Source organism: Coregonus clupeaformis, chromosome 28 (assembly GCF_020615455.1).
Source record: "Coregonus clupeaformis isolate EN_2021a chromosome 28, ASM2061545v1, whole genome shotgun sequence".
Taxonomy (NCBI): Eukaryota; Metazoa; Chordata; class Actinopteri; order Salmoniformes; family Salmonidae; genus Coregonus; species Coregonus clupeaformis.
The window spans coordinates 23,819,067-23,839,655 of NC_059219.1; the positions used below are offsets into that span (position 1 = coordinate 23,819,067).

General features: G+C 44.6%; 1 protein-coding gene across 8 annotated transcripts in view; it reads right to left on the bottom strand.

The window, feature by feature from the left end:
* The window catches only part of LOC121584334 (proline-rich protein 5), a 60,470-nt gene that overhangs the window by 28,821 nt on the left and 11,060 nt on the right, over positions 1-20,589 (bottom strand). For 5 of the 8 annotated variants that reach the window (XM_045208807.1, XM_045208801.1, XM_045208808.1 and 2 more), the window contains 4 exons: positions 11,955-12,068; positions 9,906-9,986; positions 763-811; positions 216-273 (listed from right to left, as the gene is read on the bottom strand). In XM_045208807.1, the coding sequence (XP_045064742.1) occupies positions 216-273; positions 763-811; positions 9,906-9,986; positions 11,955-12,068 (302 nt within the window). Of the gene's footprint in view, positions 1-215; positions 274-762; positions 812-9,905; positions 9,987-11,954; positions 12,151-12,378; positions 12,467-20,589 lie in introns of those variants that run through there. The other 3 variants (XM_045208805.1, XM_045208804.1, XM_045208806.1) reach the window with 2 other exon arrangements.

Consider the following 20,589-nt stretch of genomic DNA (forward strand, 5'->3'; position numbering starts at 1 on the left):
GACAATACCTCAAAAGAGACGATAATGGGCCACAATAGGCTACATCATGAACAAACAGTACTACAACTGTACTTCAAACAGTACTACAACTGTACTTCAAACAGTACTACAACTGTACTTCAAACAGTACTACAACTGTACTTCAAACAGTACTACAACTGTACTTCAAACAGTGCTACATCTTTATTGTATTAGTAATGTAACATGATACATACCTTCATAGAAACGCATTTTGTCCCTCAGTATGACCATTCCCTTTGTCAGCAGCTGATTCTGCAGAGGAGGAAAAAATGTTAGTAATATCAGAGTAATGTTAGTAATGCCAGAGTAATGTTAGTAATGCCAGAGTAATGTTAGTAATGCCAGAGTAATGTTAGTAATGCCAGAGTAATGTTAGTAATGCCAGAGTAATGTTAGTAATATCAGAGTAATGTTAGTAATACCAGAGTAATGTTAGTAATGCCAGAGTAATGTTAGTAATGTCAGAGTAATGTTAGTAATGCCAGAGTAATGTTAGTAATGCCAGAGTAATGTTAGTAATGCCAGAGTAATGTTAGTAATATCAGAGTAATGTTAGTAATATCAGAGTAATGTTAGTAATGCCAGAGTAATGTTAGTAATATCAGAGTAATGTTAGTAATATCAGAGTAATGTTAGTAATGCCAGAGTAATGTTAGTAATATCAGAGTAATGTTAGTAATGCCAGAGTAATGTTAGTAATATCAGAGTAATGTTAGTAATATCAGAGAGACAGTCTCTTACCTGGAGGTATTCAGTGAAGAAAGAGCCCAGCTCCGTCTTCAGTAGTTGCCTGGAAGAAAACAGCAGTTTAACATCAGTGACCAGTTAGCATTAGGGTAACGGTTTGGGTTATGGCTAGGGTTATGGCTAGGGTTAGGGTAACGGATTGGGTTGAGCCGGGGTGTGGACATGAATCTAGGGTTAGGGTTAGGGTTAGGAAACAACACATTTTCATCAAATTCTGTAACAAACAGTCATATAATCTCCCCACAGTCATCTCTCTCTTCTCCTCTTCCCCCTATCCCTGCCCTGCCCTTTGTCACCGCTAAACACCTGTAGCATCACAGGCCAGTAAAGCGGTAAACACCTAGCATCACAGGCCAGTAAACAGTAAACACCTAGCATCACAGGCCAGTAAACAGTAAACACCTAGCATCACAGGCCAGTAAACAGTAAACACCTAGCATCACAGGCCAGTAAACAGTAAACACCTAGCATCACAGGCCAGTAAACAGTAAACACCTAGCATCACAGGCCAGTAAACAGTAAACACCTAGCATCACAGGCCAGTAAACAGTAAACACCTAGCATCACAGGCCAGTAAACAGTAAACACCTAGCATCACAGGCCAGTAAACACCTAGCATCACATGCCAGTAAACAGTAAACACCTAGCATCACATGCCAGTAAACAGTAAACACCTAGCATCACAGGCCAGTAAACAGTAAACACCTAGCATCACAGGCCAGTAAACAGTAAACACCTAGCATCACAGGCCAGTAAACAGTAAACACCTAGCATCACAGGCCAGTAAACACCTAGCATCACATGCCAGTAAACAGTAAACACCTAGCATCACAGGCCAGTAAACAGTAAACACCTAGCATCACAGGCCAGTAAACAGTAAACACCTAGCATCACAGGCCAGTAAACAGTAAACACCTAGCATCACAGGCCAGTAAACAGTAAACACCTAGCATCACAGGCCAGTAAACAGTAAACACCTAGCATCACAGGCCAGTAAACAGTAAACACCTAGCATCACAGGCCAGTAAACAGTAAACACCTAGCATCACAGGCCAGTAAACAGTAAACACCTAGCATCACAGGCCAGTAAACAGTAAACACCTAGCATCACAGGCCAGTAAACAGTAAACACCTAGCATCACAGGCCAGTAAACAGTAAACACCTAGCATCACAGGCCAGTAAACAGTAAACACCTAGCATCACAGGCCAGTAAACAGTAAACACCTAGCATCACAGGCCAGTAAACAGTAAACACCTAGCATCACACGCCAGTAAACAGTAAACACCTAGCATCACAGGCCAGTAAACAGTAAACACCTAGCATCACAGGCCAGTAAACAGTAAACACCTAGCATCACAGGCCAAAGCAATTAGCATGGACCTCTAGGGACGGGACCATTCCAGTATCACCATACTCGTTAGTATCGTGGCAAGTCCATAATGTCTATACATCCTATCATATATACAGTGGGGGAAAAAAGTATTTAGTCAGCCACCAATTGTGCGAGTTCTCCCACTTAAAAAGATGAGAGAGGCCTGTAATTTTCATCATAGGTACACGTCAACTATGACAGACAACTTGAGAAAAAAATTCCAGAAAATCACATTGTAGGATTTTTAATGAATTTATTTGCAAATTATGGTGGAAAATTAGTATTTGGTCACCTACAAACAAGCAAGATTTCTGGCTCTCACAGACCTGTAACTTCTTCTTTAAGAGGCTCCTCTGTCCTCCACTCGTTACCTGTATTAATGGCACCTGTTTGAACTTGTTATCAGTATAAAAGACACCTGTCCACAACCTCAAACAGTCACACTCCAAACTCCACTATGGCCAAGACCAAAGAGCTGTCAAAGGACACCAGAAATACAATTGTAGACCTGCACCAGGCTGGGAAGACTGAATCTGCAATAGGTAAGCAGCTTGGTTTGAAGAAATCAACTGTGGGAGCAATTATTAGGAAATGGAAGACATACAAGACCACTGATAATCTCCCTCGATCTGGGGCTCCACGCAAGATCACACCCCGTGGGGTCAAAATTATCACAAGAACGGTGAGCAAAAATCCCAGAACCACACAGGGGGACCTAGTGAATGACCTGCAGAGAGCTGGGACCAAAGTAACAAAGCCTACCATCAGTAACACACTACGCCGCCAGGGACTCAAATCCTGCAGTGAAAGACGTGTCCCCCTGCTTAAGCCAGTACATGTCCAGGCCCGTCTGAAGTTTGCTAGAGTGCATTTGGATGATCCAGAGGAGGATTGGGAGAATGTCATATGGTCAGATGAGACCAAAATATAACTTTTTGGTAAAAACTCAACTCGTCGTGTTAGGAGGACAAAGAATGCTGAGTTGCATCCAAAGAACACCATACCTACTGTGAAGCATGGGGGTGGAAACATCATGCTTTGGGGCTGTTTTTCTGCAAAGGGACCATGACGACTGATCCGTGTAAAGGAAAGAATGAATGGGGCCATGTATCGTGAGATTTTGAGTGAAAACCTCCTTCCATCAGCAAGGACATTGAAGATGAAACGTGGCTGGGTCTTTCAGCATGACAATGATCCCAAACTCACCGCCCGGGCAACGAAGGAGTGGCTTCGTAAGAAGCATTTCAAGGTCCTGGAGTGGTCTCCAGATCTCAACCCCATAGAAAATCTTTGGAGGGAGTTGAAAGTCTGTGTTGCCCAGCGACAGCCCCAAAACATCACTGCTCTAGAGGATATCTGCATGGAGGAATGGGCCAAAATACCAGCAACAGTGTGTGAAAACCTTGTGAAGACTTACAGAAAACGTTTGACCTGTGTCATTGCCAACAAAGGGTATATAACAAAGTATTGAGAAACTTTTGTTATTGACCAAATACTTATTTTCCACCATCATTTGCAAATAAATTCATTAAAAATCCTACAATGTGATTTTCTGGATTTTTTTTTCTAATTTTGTCTGTCATAGTTGACGTGTACCTATGATGAAAATTACAGGCCTCTCTCATCTTTTTAAGTGGGAGAACTTGCACAATTGGTGGCTGACTAAATACTTTTTTTCCCCACTGTATATATACAGTGAGGGAAAGAAGTATTTGATCCCCTGCTGATTTTGTACGTTTGCCCACTGACAAAGACATGATCAGTCTATAATTTTAATGGTAGGTTTATTTGAACAGTGAGAGACAGAATAACAACAAAAAAATCCAAAATTATAGACTGATCATGTCTTTGTCAGTGGGCAAACTTACAAAATCAGCAGGGGATTAAATACTTTTTTCCCTCACTGTATATATATATATATACTGTATATTTATACTCCGGACTCCGACATTGCTCGTCCTAATATTTCAATATTTCTTAATTCCATTATTTTACTTTACCTTAGATTTGTGTGTATTGTTGTGCATTGTTAGATATTACTGCACTGTTGGAGCTAGGAACACAAGCATACCCGCAATAACATCTGCTAAATATGTGTATGTGACCAATAACAGGTTTGTAAAGAACCAAAGGGTTTGGTCTGCTTCGTGTTTTCATTTCTGCCATGGAATAAATATATTGCTACTGGTATGGTCACTGGTATCGTGGCCTCCATACTGAACTGGGTGGACACACAGAAGCAGAGGCAAGACACAATATGCCACATTGTTCCCTTCTCCTTCTTCTCCTTCCTCACCCTTCTCACTGCCTCTCTCTCTTTCCTCACCCTTCTCACTGCCTCTCTCTCTTTCCTCACCCTTCTCACTGCCTCTCTCTCTTTCCTCACCCTTCTCACTGCCTCTCTTTCCTCACCCTTCTCACTGCCGCTCTCTCTTTCCTCACCCTTCTCACTGCCTCTCTCTCTTTCCTCACCCCTCTCACTGCCTCTCTCTTTCCTCACCCTTCTCACTGCCTCTCTCTCTTTCCTCACCCTTCTCACTGCCTCTCTTTCCTCACCCTTCTCACTGCCTCTCTCTCTTTCCTCACCCTTCTCACTGCCTCTCTTTCCTCACCCTTCTCACTACCTCTCTCCCTTTCCTCACCGCCTCTCTCTCTTTCCTCACCCTTCCCATCCTCATGCCACCATGTCACTCCTCTGTGCCCTTTCCCACTCCCTCAGCCCAATGACAATACCACCACCTTTCATGCTCTATGAACACTGTACACTACTTATTAAAAGTTAGGGAAATGGAGGAGGCACTTGTCAAAGCCAAGGCATATACAGTACCAGTCAAAAGTTTGGACACACCTACTGATTCCAGGGTTTTTCTTTATTTGTACTATTTTCTACATTGTAGAATCGCAGTGAAGACAGAGCTTGAGAGGATCCGCAGAGAAGAATGGGAGAAACTCCCCAAATACAGGTGTGCCAAGTTTGTAGCTTCATACGCAAGACGACTCGAGGCTGTAATCTCTGCCAAAATCGCTTTAACAAAGTACTGAGTAAAGGGTCTGAATACTTATGTAAATGAGATATCCGTTGATTATTTTTAACAAATTTGCTAAAATGTCTAAAAACATGTTTATGCTTTGTCATTATTGGGTACTGTGTGTAGATTGATGAGGAAAATATATATATTTAATCAATTTTAGAATAAGGCTGTAACGTAACAAAATGTGGAAAAAGGCAAGGGGTCTGAATACTTTCCGAATGCACTATAAGTACTTTACACCACTGTCCTGTGGTGGACTGGAGAGAAAGACAGGTGCTTCCTGTTTCCACATCCCATAATGATAAGGTCACAGGGCTCCTCATAACCACACAGGAAATGACCCATCATGTCTGGTATAGTAGCAATCGGACTGACTGAGTTTCTAATCTGACTGGGTTTAGAGTCATGTTCAACAGCCTAGCTATTTAGCTGACTGGAAGGCAGGGTTTAGAGTCATGTTCAACAGGCTAGCTATTTAGCTGACTGGAAGGCAGGGTTTAGAGTCATGTTCAACAGCCTAGCTATTTAGCTGACTGGAAGGCAGGGTTTAGAGTCATGTTCAACAGGCTAGCTATTTAGCTGACTGGAAGGCAGGGTTTAGAGTCATGTTCAACAGCCTAGCTACTTAGCTGACTGGAAGGCAGGGTTTTGAGTCATGTTCAACAGGCTAGCTATTTAGCTGACTGGAAGGCAGGGTTTAGAGTCATGTTCAACAGCCTAGCTACTTAGCTGACTGGAAGGCAGGGTTTAGAGTCATGTTCAACAGGCTAGCTACTTAGCTGACTGGAAGGCAGGGTTTAGAGTCATGTTCAACAGGCTAGCTATTTAGCTGACTGGAAGGCAGGGTTTAGAGTCATGTTCAACAGGCTAGCTACTTAGCTGACTGGAAGGCAGGGTTTAGAGTCATGTTCAACAGGCTAGCTACTTAGCTGACTGGAAGGCAGGGTTTAGAGTCATGTTCAACAGCCTAGCTATTTAGCTGACTGGAAGGCAGGGTTTAGAGTCATGTTCAACAGGCTAGCTACTTAGCTGACTGGAAGGCAGGGTTTAGAGTCATGTTCAACAGGGTAGCTACTTAGCTGACTGGAAGGCAGGGTTTAGAGTCATGTTCAACAGGCTAGCTACTTAGCTGACTGGAAGGCAGGGTTTAGAGTCATGTTCAACAGCCTAGCTATTTAGCTGACTGGAAGGCAGGGTTTAGAGTCATGTTCAACAGGCTAGCTATTTAGCTGACTGGAAGGCAGGGTTTAGAGTCATGTTCAACAGGCTAGCTACTTAGCTGACTGGAAAGCAGGGTTTAGAGTCATGTTCAACAGGCTAGCTACTTAGCTGACTGGAAAGCAGGGTTTAGAGTCATGCAGGGCTGACATCATGTCCCCAAGCCATTACGCTTTATTAAGTCTGTAGATTGATTTGTCCAATACAAACACTACATTCATAAATGAAACACACACACACACACACACACACACACACACACACACACACACACACACAAAGTGCTCTACGGGATTGGGCCTGACAAATAAATAAGCCATGCAATGGAAACAGGCTCATTATGTTGAAGCAGAGAATCATGTGTAATTATAGTCTAAAGTCCAACCATAACCCTAGGCAACATCTAATGCAAGGAACAACCCCTTACATGCGCATCAGGGTGAATGTGAAGGGTGTGTGTGTGTGTGTGTGTGTGTGTGTGTGTGTGTGTGTGTGTGTGTGTGTGTGTGTGTGTTTACTTGCCTGCTTGCTTACGTACGTGCATGTCTGCATGTCTGCATGTCTGCCTGTTTGATGCTAGTCTGAATGTGTAAACATGTCTATGGGTATAAGTACATGGGGGTGGGTAACATCCCAAATGTCAACTAACATACTAACATGGTAACATACTAACATGGTAACATACTAACATGGTAATATGGTAACATGGGAACATGGTTTGAGGCTCTTTCTTTGACAGCCATACCCCCTGTCTGTACTCTCAGTCCCTGGTCACTTAGGGAGGAAGCACAGAGAGAGCAGACACACAGACAGAGTTGAGTAGAGCACCCTACCATGGCCCTGCTATGGTCCTCTCACCCCAGACTAGGATGTCAGCCCTGGACTCATCCAGACCTACAGAAAGACTAGGATGTCAGCCCTGGACTCATCCAGACCCACAGAAATACTAGGATGTCAGCCCTGGACTCATCCAGACCTACAGAAAGACTAGGATGTCAGCCCTGGACTCATCCAGACCCACAGAAATACTAGGATGTCAGCCCTGGACTCATCCAGACCTACAGAAAGACTAGGATGTCAGCCCTGGACTCATCCAGACCTACAGAAAGACTAGGATGTCAGCCCTGGACTCATCCAGACCCACAGAAAGACTAGGATGTCAGCCCTGGACTCATCCAGACCTACAGAAAGACTACGATGTCAGCCCTGGACTCATCCAGACCCACAGAAATACTAGGATGTCAGCCCTGGACTCATCCAGACCTACAGAAAGACTAGGATGTCAGCCCTGGACTCATCCAGACCCACAGAAATACTAGGATGTCAGCCCTGGACTCATCCAGACCCACAGAAAGACTAGGATTTCAGCCCTGGACTCATCCAGACCCACAGAAATACTAGGATGTCAGCCCTGGACTCATCCAGACCTACAGAAAGACTAGGATGTCAGCCCTGGACTCATCCAGACCTACAGAAAGACTAGGATGTCAGCCCTGGACTCATCCAGACCCACAGAAAGACTAGGATGTCAGCCCTGGACTCATCCAGACCTACAGAAAGACTACGATGTCAGCCCTGGACTCATCCAGACCCACAGAAATACTAGGATGTCAGCCCTGGACTCATCCAGACCTACAGAAAGACTAGGATGTCAGCCCTGGACTCATCCAGACCCACAGAAATACTAGGATGTCAGCCCTGGACTCATCCAGACCCACAGAAAGACTAGGATTTCAGCCCTGGACTCATCCAGACCAACAGAAATACTAGGATAATAATAATAATAATAATAATAATATGCCATTTAGCAGACGCTTTTATCCAAAGCGACTTACAGTCATGCGTGCATAATTTTTTTTTTTTTGTGTATGGGTGGTCCCGGGGATCGAACCCACTACCTTAGCGTTACAAGCGCCGTGCTCTACCAGCTGAGCTACAGAGGTAGAGGATGTCAGCCCTGGACTCATCCAGACCCACAGAAATACTAGGATGTCAGCCCTGGACTCTACAGAAAGGGTTATGAGGGCAGGCAAGCCCCTGACAAGATCAATACCACACAAGGCATTACTGCCACATGGGCTGAGACCACTGGGAGAAATACGCAAGGACCGACAAGACTGGACAGCACTGGACTGAGCTGACCTGACAGCACCACTACTTTTATGAGGGAGGCAGGGAGAGAAAGAGAGAGAAAGAGAGAGAAAGAGAGAGAGACAGAAATAACCCCCATTTGCAGCAACACTGTGGTAATACCAGGTTCACTTCTCCTAGTACAGAGTTGGGTCTGAATGTGTAGACATTTTACTCAGCCATTCAACCATTAAGAACATTTTCTAAAAAGTTCTTAAAAAATGCACACTACATGTCAATGAGCGGCAATTCTAATGAGCGCTGAAACGCTATGCAGGTTCTATGAACACAAGCCATTTGTGGTTGTGGTTTTGCCTTGTTATTGTGTGCATATGTGGGGAGTGGGTGTACGACTGTTTAACTGCGTATAGTTTTTCCATTCCACCCTGGCAACACATTCTCACATTTGCACTGCAACCTCAAACGGAAGGCAAGTCAATATCAATTTAGAGTTAAAACAAGGGAGAATGCTTTGATCACGCCAGCTAAATTTGATATTTTGAGTCTGATGGACAAAGAGCTGCTCATGCATATATAAAGATAACACTAGCTAGCACCATCACCAAGTCAAACCATTTGAAATATGTTATTCAATTTGTTCTTTACAGATCTCACTTTCTGCTCATCAATTTCTATGGTGTTTACCAGGAAGGTGAAACAGGTGAAACTCTATCTACTGTGTTGTTTTTCTAACAGCAGGAGAGTTCTTAGAGTTGTGGTTATTAGAGTTGTGGTTATTAGAGTTGTGGTTATTAGAGTTGTGGTAATTAGAGTTGTGGTTATTAGAGTTGTGAGGAGAGATGAGAAAGAGGGTGACTGAGAGGCAGAGAGAGAAAGAGCGAGAGAAAGAAAGAGGGGGAGAGAGAGAGAGAGAGAGAGAGAGACAGAGAGAGAGAGAGAGAGAGAGAGAGAGAGACAGAGAGAGAGACAGACAGAGAGAGAGAGAGAGAGAGAGAGAGAGAGAGAGAGAGAGAGAGAGAGAGAGAGAGAGAGAGAGAGAGAGAGAGAGAGAGAGAGAGAGAGAGTGTAATGTAATGTCAATATTTTTCCTGTTTTGTTTTGGCTTTCATACCATGTCATGTGTCTTCTCAGTCATGTTGAGACTGGTCTACTAATATTGCTTTCATGTATTGTTGTTCTCATTAATATAGTTGTTGTAGTTGCTGTTAATGGTAATCCCATTTCCACTACTACTAACTTATTATCATTGATGCCTTATTGCTGTTGGTCCCACCATTGTTGTTATATGTATACTTTGACAATGTAAGTAATTTAACTTGCCATGTCAATAAAGTCTATTGAATTGAATTGAATTGAACTGAGAGAGAGTGAGAGACCTATAGAAGTGTATAGATAGAGGTCAGAGGTTATACAGTATGTCACCTGACTCCCTCATTGAGGATGTAGAGCTCATTCTCTCCCAGGTCTTTCCTCTGGAACACAGCTATCACCGCATTGTGGATGCTGCAGGAACACACACACACACACACACACACACACACACACACACACACACACACACACACACACGACCACGGGGGACAGTGTTAGAGTACAGCAGGGTAGAAGGCAGCTGCAGTAAGCAAACAATGCAATAGAGAGATTATCAGAACATACAGTCCAATTATCACACGCACAGTACATTCATACACACAGTCATCCATCTAGCCAGCCATCCAGCTATCCACACAGCCATCCATCCATTCACACAGCCATCCATCCAGCCATCCATCCATCCACACAGCCATCCACCCAGCCATCCATCCACACAGCCATCCATCCATCCAGCCATTCATCCATCCACAAAGCCATCCATCCACACAGCCATCCATCCATCCACACAGCCATCCATCCAGCCACACAGCCATCCATCCATCTAGCTTTCCCTACCCTTAGTCAATGCTCATGTATTCATTAACCACAGCATCAAAACCATTAACTCAATACTGTCCAGTGATGGAGCTGGGGGTTGACTCATAATGCCATTCTATTAACTAACATTTACATAACCTCAATTAGCCCATGAGTTGACCTGCTAGGGCGTTAGTTCATCTCAGGCTTGGGAAGCCCTGGGCTCGTCACGAGAGGTTCAGTAATGATTGACCTTTTAAGTACATGGGACCTAACCATAATAATGAGTCAGACTGAATCACTTTTAATCTTAATGTCAACTATTGTATAGATCTGCTGCTGGAACGTCCAGCTAACTCAGACTCCATCATCTTCACGTATCGTAGATACTACAGCACCATTGTTGATGTGTTTTGAGTAAAAATAAAGACTTATCTTATGTGGTTATCCTTTTGTTGCCCACTGTCTTTATAAACGGTGAAAAGTGTAAGTAAAGGGCTGTCAGAAATATTGCACAAGCCACTTCTGAAGTAAATGACACTTCTTATTCATACACTGTAAATGTGCTGTAAATGTGCTGTAAATATGCTGTAAATATGCTGTAAATATGCTGTAAATGTGCTGTAAATATGCTGTAAATGTGCTGTAAATATGCTGTAAATGTGCTGTAAATATGCTGTAAATGTGCTGTAAATATGCTGTAAATGTGCTGTAAATGTGCTGTAAATATGCTGTAAATGTGCTGTAAATGTGCTGTAAATGTGCTGTAAATATGCTGTAAATATGCTGTAAATATGCTGTAAATGTGCTGTAAATATGCTGTAAATGTGCTGTAAATATGCTGTAAATATGCTGTAAATGTGTTGTAAATATGCTGTAAATGTGCTGTAAATGTGCTGTAAATATGCTGTAAATATGCTGTAAATGTGCTGTAAATGTGCTGTAAATGTGCCGTAAATGTATTGTAAATGTACTGTAAATGTGCTAGTATATCTGAAGTGACTAGTAGTAGTTATGTATTGTTAGCTATTCAGAGTTCTCTGCTCAGTTATATAGAAGCAATCCTGTAGCACACTGAACCCAGGTCTGCAACACAGTCTGTAAGTCACTGAGGAATGAATGACCTTTCTGATTTGGGAAGCGGCTTTATGAGACTAGGAATAGTGATGGCAGTAGAGTGGGGCTACATTCCTTTAGTAACGCTTATTCAGTGTGACATTCCCAAGGAAATCCCAGGAGAGCCTTGTAGATCTGAGTACAGGACAGGGACATGAGACAGAGCCGACTGACTGACAAACTACCACATCTCTGGCCTTACTAACAGTCAGTGGAGTTTTACAACAAGGAAGGACTAATTATAGTACCTCCTATTCACAGACTGACACAAAGCAGTCACTGAATAGGACGCACGGTGACCCACTCACACACACACACACACACACACACACACACACACACACACACACACACACACACACACACACAACACAGAAGTAAATATACAGTACTGTGATATAAGTAATTAGGCACATGTTCAGACTGAAACACAAATACACACACACAGAGTATATACTACAGTACCTGTTCCAGGTGGCGTTAGCTCCAGCTTTTCTCTGCTGTGTGCCTCTCTCCTCTAAGGCTGCCTTGTCACTCTTCCCCAGGTCACTGAGGCTGGGGGAGCTCATCAACTTCAACCTATGGAGAGTCCTCATGGTCAGAACAGAAGAGACGGAGAGAGAGAACGCTCAGTGCTCTCAGGCTCAGGCTACAGGAAGAACTATGCTCACAGAGAGAGAGAGAGGAGAGAGAGAGAGGGGGGGGAGAGGAAGAGAGATAAGGCAGGGGTAAGAGAGAGAGTGAAGATGCACGCAATAGAGAGAGAGAGAGAGAGAGAGAGAGAGAGAGAGAGAGAGAGAGAGAGAGAGAGAGAGAGAGAGAGAGAGAGAGAGAGAGAGAGAAAGGCGTCCCTCCCGCAAGATGCAGCATACCCCCCCACACTCCTTACATCTCTATCTCCTCTCTCTATCTCTCTCACTCTCTGCAATGCTCTTCAGGCAGGGAGGCATTCTGTCTCTGACTGGCAGGGAGGCAGTCTGTCTCTGATTGGCAGGGAGTTGCCGTGTGACCCTGCTGGTTATTATAGTGTTTTCTAGACAAACCAACTCCTCTCTTCTGTTCCTCTCTCTCCCGCTGCTGTACAGTGAGTATCCCTTCTCTGTTTCTGTTCCTCTCTCTTTCTCAATCTCCACACACACACACACACACACACACACACACACACACACACACGACTATCTGCTCCTCTCTGTGTATAAATACAGGACTAGCAGAGACACCAGCAGTGGAGGAGATGCTGGTAAAATGAGTTAGCCCTTGACATTCACCTGAACTGACAGAGACAACGGGGCTATGAGCTCTCTAATACAGAGTAACAAGCATTGAGAAGAGGAGACCTCTCTAACACAGAGGAACAGGGATTTGAGAGGAGGAGACCTCTCTAACACAGAGGAACAGGCATTGAGAAGAGGAGACCTCTTTAACACAGAGGAACAGGCAATGAGAAGAGGATACCTCTCTAACACAGAGGAACAGGCATTGAGAAGAGGAAACCTCTCTAACACAGAGGAACAGGGCTTTGAGAGGAGAGCTCTCTAACACAGAGGAACAGGGCTTTGAGAGGAGAGCTCTCTAACACAGAGGAACAGGGCTTTGAGAGGAGAGCTCTCTAACACAGAGGAACAGGGCTTAGAGAGGAGAGCTCTCTAACACAGAGGAACAGGGCTTAGAGAGGAGAGCTCTCTAACACAGAGGAACAGGGCTTTGAGAGGAGGAGCTCTCTAACACAGAGGAACAGGGCTTTGAGAGGAGGAGAGCTCTCTAACACAGAGGAACAGGGCTTTGAGAGGAGGAGAGCTCTCTAACACAGAGGAACAGGGCTTTGAGAGGAGGAGCTCTCTAACACAGAGGAACAGGGCTTTGAGAGGAGGAGAGCTCTCTAACACAGAGGAACAGGGCTTTGAGAGGAGGAGAGCTCTCTAACACAGAGGAACAGGGCTTTGAGAGGAGGAGAGCTCTCTAACACAGAGGAACAGGGCTTTGAGAGGAGGAGCTCTCTAACACAGAGAAACAGGGCTTTGAGAGGAGGAGAGGGAATAGACAAAGGTTAAGGACAGTTTCCTGTCCCCTCTAGTTAGCTAATGTGTCTGTTATAGACAGCAGGGGTGTGTGTGTGTGTGTGTGTGTGTGTGTGTGTGTGTGTGTGTGTGTGTGTGTGTGTGTGTGTCATTCGCATAAGAGCAGACAGAACCAAACCACAGCCCCCACACTGGAGCTGGTGTGGACAGGGAAAAGGAACAGAATACTTCCACACCCCAACAGGCAGGAACAATGACTACAACCACAAATGGAGAACCAAGACTTCACAGCCGAGAGTGGGATAACTGTGCACTACTGTACACTACTGGGTGACTTACTGTAATACAAGTTGATACACATACTGTGAATTAACTTGTGTCACAGCGATTTAAAGTCACTCTAAAGCCTATGGTCATAAACCCATCAATCAATGCACGACAGGATTGCAGAAATTGAACAGAAACCAGCGAAGCACATAATCACTATAAATGGTACTTACTCCAGTAAATAGATTGGTACATAGTATCCCCACTCCATGACACAGCAGTGATGTAGGACAGAGCTGAAGAGAAACTACAGCCATGACGTGCCATCCAGACAGGACAGGGTTAAGTCCTCTCCTCTCTCCCCTCCTCCTCTCCTCTCTCCCTCCTCCCCTCCTCCCCTCCTCCCTCCTCTCTCTCCCTTCCTCTCTCTCCTCCTCTCTCTGCCAGCCTGCATCAGCCAAACTGAGCCCTGTGAGGACCATTGAGTACCAGCTAATGATATACAAAGGATCTATTCAGCTCAGCCTGACGAAGGGGGAACGTTTTAAAGGTGACACACATATTTACTCTCCCTCTGTGTTCAGGAGAGGAGAGGAGAGAAAGAGAGGAGAGGTTCAGGGTATTTTAACAGGCCAGTTGGATTATGTTGGGGTTCATATGAAATGTAATGATCAAATTTATGAAAAATGAAAACCAGATACATGCACAACAGTTTGGAAAGACTGAAGAACCCCCCCACATACCAGATAGGTGCAGTGAAATGTGATGTTTTACAGGGTCAGTGATAATAGTACGGCTCCCCTGGAGCAAATTAGGATTAAATGCCTTGCTCAAGGGCACATAAAGATTTTTCAACTTTTCGGCAGAACATGGGGCATTCATTCAGCCTTGCCTGCTGCTACATAGCTGTAGAGCCTCCAGGATTATATACTTTCACGCCTTTGTGTGTGTGTGTGTGTGTGTGTGTGTGTGTGTGTGTGTGTGTGCCTTCTTTTGTTTGTGCCACATACACTCAATACCTTACCTTAACTACACAGCAGCATCTTTTACTACTCGCCTCTATTAAAACCCACAGTGCAGCTTAAAGAGAGAGAGAGAGAGAGAGAGAGAGAGAGAGAGAGAGAGAGAGAGAGAGAGAGAGAGAGAGAGAGAGAGAGAGAGAGAGAGAGAGAGTGTTACACTCAGGGACTAACCAGCAGAAAACACAGTGTTCAATCTGTAAACAACTCACTGACCGAGTCAGAAATGGCACCCTAGGCCTCCCGAGTGGCGCAGCGGTCTACTGCACTGCATCGCAGTGATAGAGGCGTTACTACAGACCCGGGTTCACTGTACCACAACCGGCCGTGGCCGGGAGTCCCATAGGACGGCGCACAATTGGCCCAGCGTCGTCCGTGTTAGGGGAGGGTTTGGCCGGGGGGGCTTCACTTGGCTCATCGCGACCCCTAGGGACTCCTTGTGGGTCCGGGCGCTTGCAGGCTGTCCCCGGTCGCCAGTTGAACGGTGTTTCCTCCGACACATTGGTGCAGCTGGCTTCCGGGTAAAGCTGGGGATGTTAAGGAGCGCGGTTAGGCGGGTCATGTTTCGGAGGACGCATGACTCCACCTTCGCCTCTCCCGAGCCTGTTGGGGAGATGCAGCGATGAGACAGCGGGGTAAAATACAAAAAAGACACTGTTTTTTGTTTTTTTACAAAAATGGCACCCTAGGGCCTCCCGAGTGGTGCAGCGGTCTAAGGCACTGCATCGGAGTGCTTGAGGCGTCACTACAGACCCGGGTTCAATCCAAGGCTGTGTCACAGCCGGCCGTGACCGGGAGACCCTTGAGGCAGCGCACAATTGGCCCAGCGTCGTCCGGGTTAGGGGAGGGTTTGGCCTGCCGGGATTTCCTTGTCCCATTGTGCTCTAGCAACTCCTTGTGGCGGGCCGGGCGCCTGCAAGCTAACTTCGGTCGCCAGCTGGACGGTGTTTCCTCTGACACATTGGTGCGGCTTGCTTCCGGGTTAAGCGAGCAGTGCGGCTTGGCAGGGTCGTGTTTCGGAGGACGCATGGCTCTCGAGCTTCCGTAGGGGAGTTGCAGCGATGGGACAAGACTGTAACTACCAATTGGATATCACGGAAAAGGAGTAAAAAATATATATTTTTTAAATGGCACCCTATACCAGTGCACTACTTTTGATCAGAGTCCTATAGGCCGTGGTCAAAAGTAGTGTGCTAAATAGGGAATTGGGTGCCATTTGGGACTCAGACATTGAATGCCAAAAATGTGAAATGTGAAACCAGGCCTGGCCACTCCAGGGCAAGACACTAAAGATATCAGCCTGGATAACAGTGAGCAAGCAGGAGGAGCAGAGTACTAGTTGTTTTATAGAAAACATACTGTAGAAGGTTTCAGGGTCTTTAGACAACATTCTGTAGAAGGTTTCAGGGTCTTTAGACAACATACTGTAGAAGGTTTCAGGGTCTTTAGACAACATACTGTAGAAGGTTTCAGGGTCTTTAGACAACATACTGTAGAAGGTTTCAGGGTCTTTAGACAACATACTGTAGAAGGTTTCAGGGACTTTAGACAACATACTGTAGAAGGTTTCAGGGTCTTTAGACAACATACTGTAGAAGGTTTCAGGGTCTTTAGACAACATACTGTAGAAGGTTTCAGGGTCTTTAGACAACATACTGTAGAAGGTTTCAGGGTCTTTAGACAACATACTGTAGAAGGTTTCAGGGTCTTTAGACAACATACTGTAGAAGGTTTCAGGGTCTTTAGACAACATACTGTAGAAGGTTTCAGGGTCTTTATACAACATACTGTAGAAGGTTTCAGGGTCTTTAGACAACATACTGTAGAAGGTTTCAGGGTCTTTATACAACATACTGTAGAAGGTTTCAGGGTCTTTAGACAACATACTGTAGAAGGTTTCAGGGTCTTTGGACAACATACTGTAGAAGGTTTCAGGGTCTTTAGACAACATACTGTAGAAGGTTTCAGGGTCTTTAGACAACATACTGTAGAAGGTTTCAGGGTCTTTGGACAACATACTGTAGAATGTTTCAGGGTCTTTATACAACATACTATAGAATGTTTCAGGGTCTTTAGACAACATACTGTAGAAGGTTTCAGGGTCTTTAGACAGCATACTGTAGAAGGTTTCAGGGTCTTTAGACAACATACTGTAGAAGGTTTCAGGGTCTTTAGACAACATACTGTAGAAGGTTTCAGGGTCTTTGGACAACATACTGTAGAATGTTTCAGGGTCTTTAGACAACATACTATAGAATGTTTCAGGGTCTTTAGACAACATACTATAGAATGTTTCAGGGTCTTTAGACAGCATACTGTAGAAGGTTTCAGGGTCTTTAGACAACATACTGTAGAAGGTTTCAGGGTCTTTAGACAACATACTGTAGAATGTTTCAGGGTCTTTAGACAGCATACTGTAGAATGTTTCAGGGTCTTTAGACAACATACTGTAGAAGGTTTCAGGGTCTTTAGACAACATACTGTAGAAGGTTTCAGGGTCTTTAGACAGCATACTGTAGAATGTTTCAGGGTCTTTAGACAACATACTATAGAATGTTTCAGGGTCTTTAGACAACATACTATAGAATGTTTCAGGGTCTTTAGACAGCATACTGTAGAAGGTTTCAGGGTCTTTAGACAACATACTGTAGAAGGTTTCAGGGTCTTTAGACAACATACTGTAGAATGTTTCAGGGTCTTTAGACAGCATACTGTAGAATGTTTCAGGGTCTTTAGACAACATACTGTAGAAGGTTTCAGGGTCTTTATACAACATACTGTAGAAGGTTTCAGGGTCTTTGGACAACATACTGTAGAATGTTTCAGGGTCTTTAGACAACATACTATAGAATGTTTCAGGGTCTTTAGACAACATACTATAGAATGTTTCAGGGTCTTTAGACAGCATACTGTAGAAGGTTTCAGGGTCTTTAGACAACATACTGTAGAAGGTTTCAGGGTCTTTAGACAGCATACTGTAGAATGTTTCAGGGTCTTTAGACAACATACTGTAGAAGGTTTCAGGGTCTTTAGACAACATACTGTAGAAGGTTTCAGGGTCTTTAGACAACATACTGTAGAATGTTTCAGGGTCTTTAGACAACATACTGTAGAATGTTTCAGGGTCTTTAGACAGCATACTGTAGAATGTTTCAGGGTCTTTAGACAACATACTGTAGAAGGTTTCAGGGTCTTTAGACAACATACTGTAGAATGTTTCAGGGTCTTTAGACAGCATACTGTAGAATGTTTCAGGGTCTTTAGACAACATACTGTAGAAGGTTTCAGGGTCTTTAGACAACATACTGTAGAAGGTTTCAGGGTCTTTAGACAACATACTGTAGAAGGTTTCAGGGTCTTTAGACAACATACTGTAGAAGGTTTCAGGGTCTTTAGACAACATACTGTAGAAGGTTTCAGGGTCTTTAGACAACATACTGTTTCAGGAAATTGTAGAAAGATAAAGAGATTCAGAGAGAGTTCAATAATGTAAATTGTACTCTTCTCAATGTTATGTACAGTACTCTTCTGTTCTGTTCTGTTCTGTACTCTTCTGTGCCACTATGCAAGGCAAAAAACTAGGGCAATATCAAAATCCCATCCCTCCCCCCATCCAAAAATAACAGTTCAATTTATTCAAAAGCAGTTGGCCTACGCAATATAGAACCAAATGTATGATAGAAGTTCACGGTCATTCCAAGTCTGTCCCACAGGTAAACTAGTAGCAGTGTGTGTGTGTGTGTGTGTGTGTGTGTGTGTGTGTGTGTGTGTGTTTGCCTGCATGCATGCATGTGGGCGTACGTATGTGAGCTTCAGTAGAGAGACATGGGATCTTTTCACAGCTTCAACACTCTAAAGAGCGCTCTAGATGCTAAGCATGCTGGGAGCTCTGTGAGGGTGCTCAGGGCGTTTTCCATTGGCCCTCCTCTCCTCATCACCAGGGTCCTGTTCACTAACAGGAGATGTTTTCAAACGATTTCAAACAGGAAATGAAAATGAGCGTTCTTCCATAGAAGTTCAGATAGAGGTCGAAATGTTGTTAATGTTGCTTCTCTCTTTATGAAAACACTATAAGGCTATTTCCCTTCTATTTAATTGACCCTGCATCTGTGTAACCTGTAGCATGTGGGTACACTGTTAACAAAACTTCAGGTAGCCTGCTACCTCCTGTTGAAAAAAGTATCAATATTATCTCCTGTTTTGTGCACAAGAGACGCAACCCAGCTGGGCCGGTGTCGCCAGGGCTAGCCCTCTTCTCCTCGGATTAGGAATGTTCTGCCGAGTTTCAGACGGAAACGGTCCAACATTCCTGAGTTTCCCACCGTCTGTCTGCTCCGAGGAGATTGCTCATTAACATCACCAACCTCAGCCTCCAAGACACACACACACACAGCCTCCATGATGCTTCCGTCCCTCCCGCTGTCCCGGACGAGCCCCTGGAATGGGGTCCAATTTTACATGGAATCAGGGAGACTTGTGTTAACGTCTGGGACTCTTGACGGCGATTACAGATCATTTATCTTACTAATCTATGTATTTGTGTTGAATATGAGCACTGTCTGTGCTGTAGACCAATATTGTCATTACCATGAGTGCTCCCATTATCTTTGAACCACACACACACACACCAGTGGAGGCTGGTGAGGGGAGGACTGCCCATAATCATGGCTGGAATAGAGTCAATGGAATGGTATCAACCACATCAAGCACGTGGTTTCCATGTGTTTGATACCATTCCATTGACTCCATTCCAGTCATTATTATGAGCCGTCCTCCCCTCACCAGCCTCCACTGCCACGTATATATATTTCTCTATAATGTCACTCTGCTACTAGAACCTGTTGAACCCCAATCCCTTAATGCATCTGTGAAATGAGACGTCTCTAAGCCGAGTACTTAAACAAAGGATTCATTATGAATGGGACTTACTGAGTGATCTCCATAGCAGACCCAATTTAAACACACACACACACACACCTCAGTTGTTATGTTTAATATAAAGGCACTTGAGAAGCTAATGACGTATCCCTGACTCGGCACATTCTCTGTAATGCGATTTAGTGGGGCTGGGTAAAAACTCACAGTAAAAATAAAGCATCACAGAGTCTGAACGATGACTATACACCAGCTACACCTGGCATAGTTACAGGCCCTTCAGAATTCAACCATTACCATGGGAAATTTATGAAGCTCTTATTTGTCCCGGAAACTTCCCCCCAGAGAGAGGGAAGGAGAGAGAGGGAGAAAGAGAGAGGGAGAGAGTAGAGAGAAATAGATAGGGAGCGAGAGAGATACAGAGAGAGAGAGGATAGGAGAGGAGAGGAGAGAGAGAGAGAGAGAGAGAGAGAGGGGGGAGAGAGAGAGAGAGAGAGAGAGAGAGAGAGAGAGAGAGAGAGAGAGAGAGAGAGAGAGAGAGGGGGGGAGAGAGAGGGGGAGAGAGAGAGAGAGAGAGAGAGAGAGAGAGAGAGAGAGAGAGAGAGAGAGAGAGAGAGAGGGGGGGAGAGAGAGAGAGAGAGAGAGAGAGAGAGAGAGAGAGAGAGAGGGGGAGAGAGAGAGAGAGAGAGAGAGAGAGAGAGAGAGAGAGAGAGAGAGAGAGAGAGAGAGAGAGAGAGAGAGAGAGAGAGAGAGAGAGAGAGAGAGGGGGAGAGAGAGAGAGAGAGAGAGAGAGAGAGAGAGAGAGAGAGAGAGAGAGAGAGAGGGGGGGAGAGAGAGAGGATAGGAGAGAGAGAGAGAGAGAGAGAGAGAGAGAGAGAGGGGGAGAGAGAGAGAGAGAGAGAGAGAGAGAGCTGCGGGATA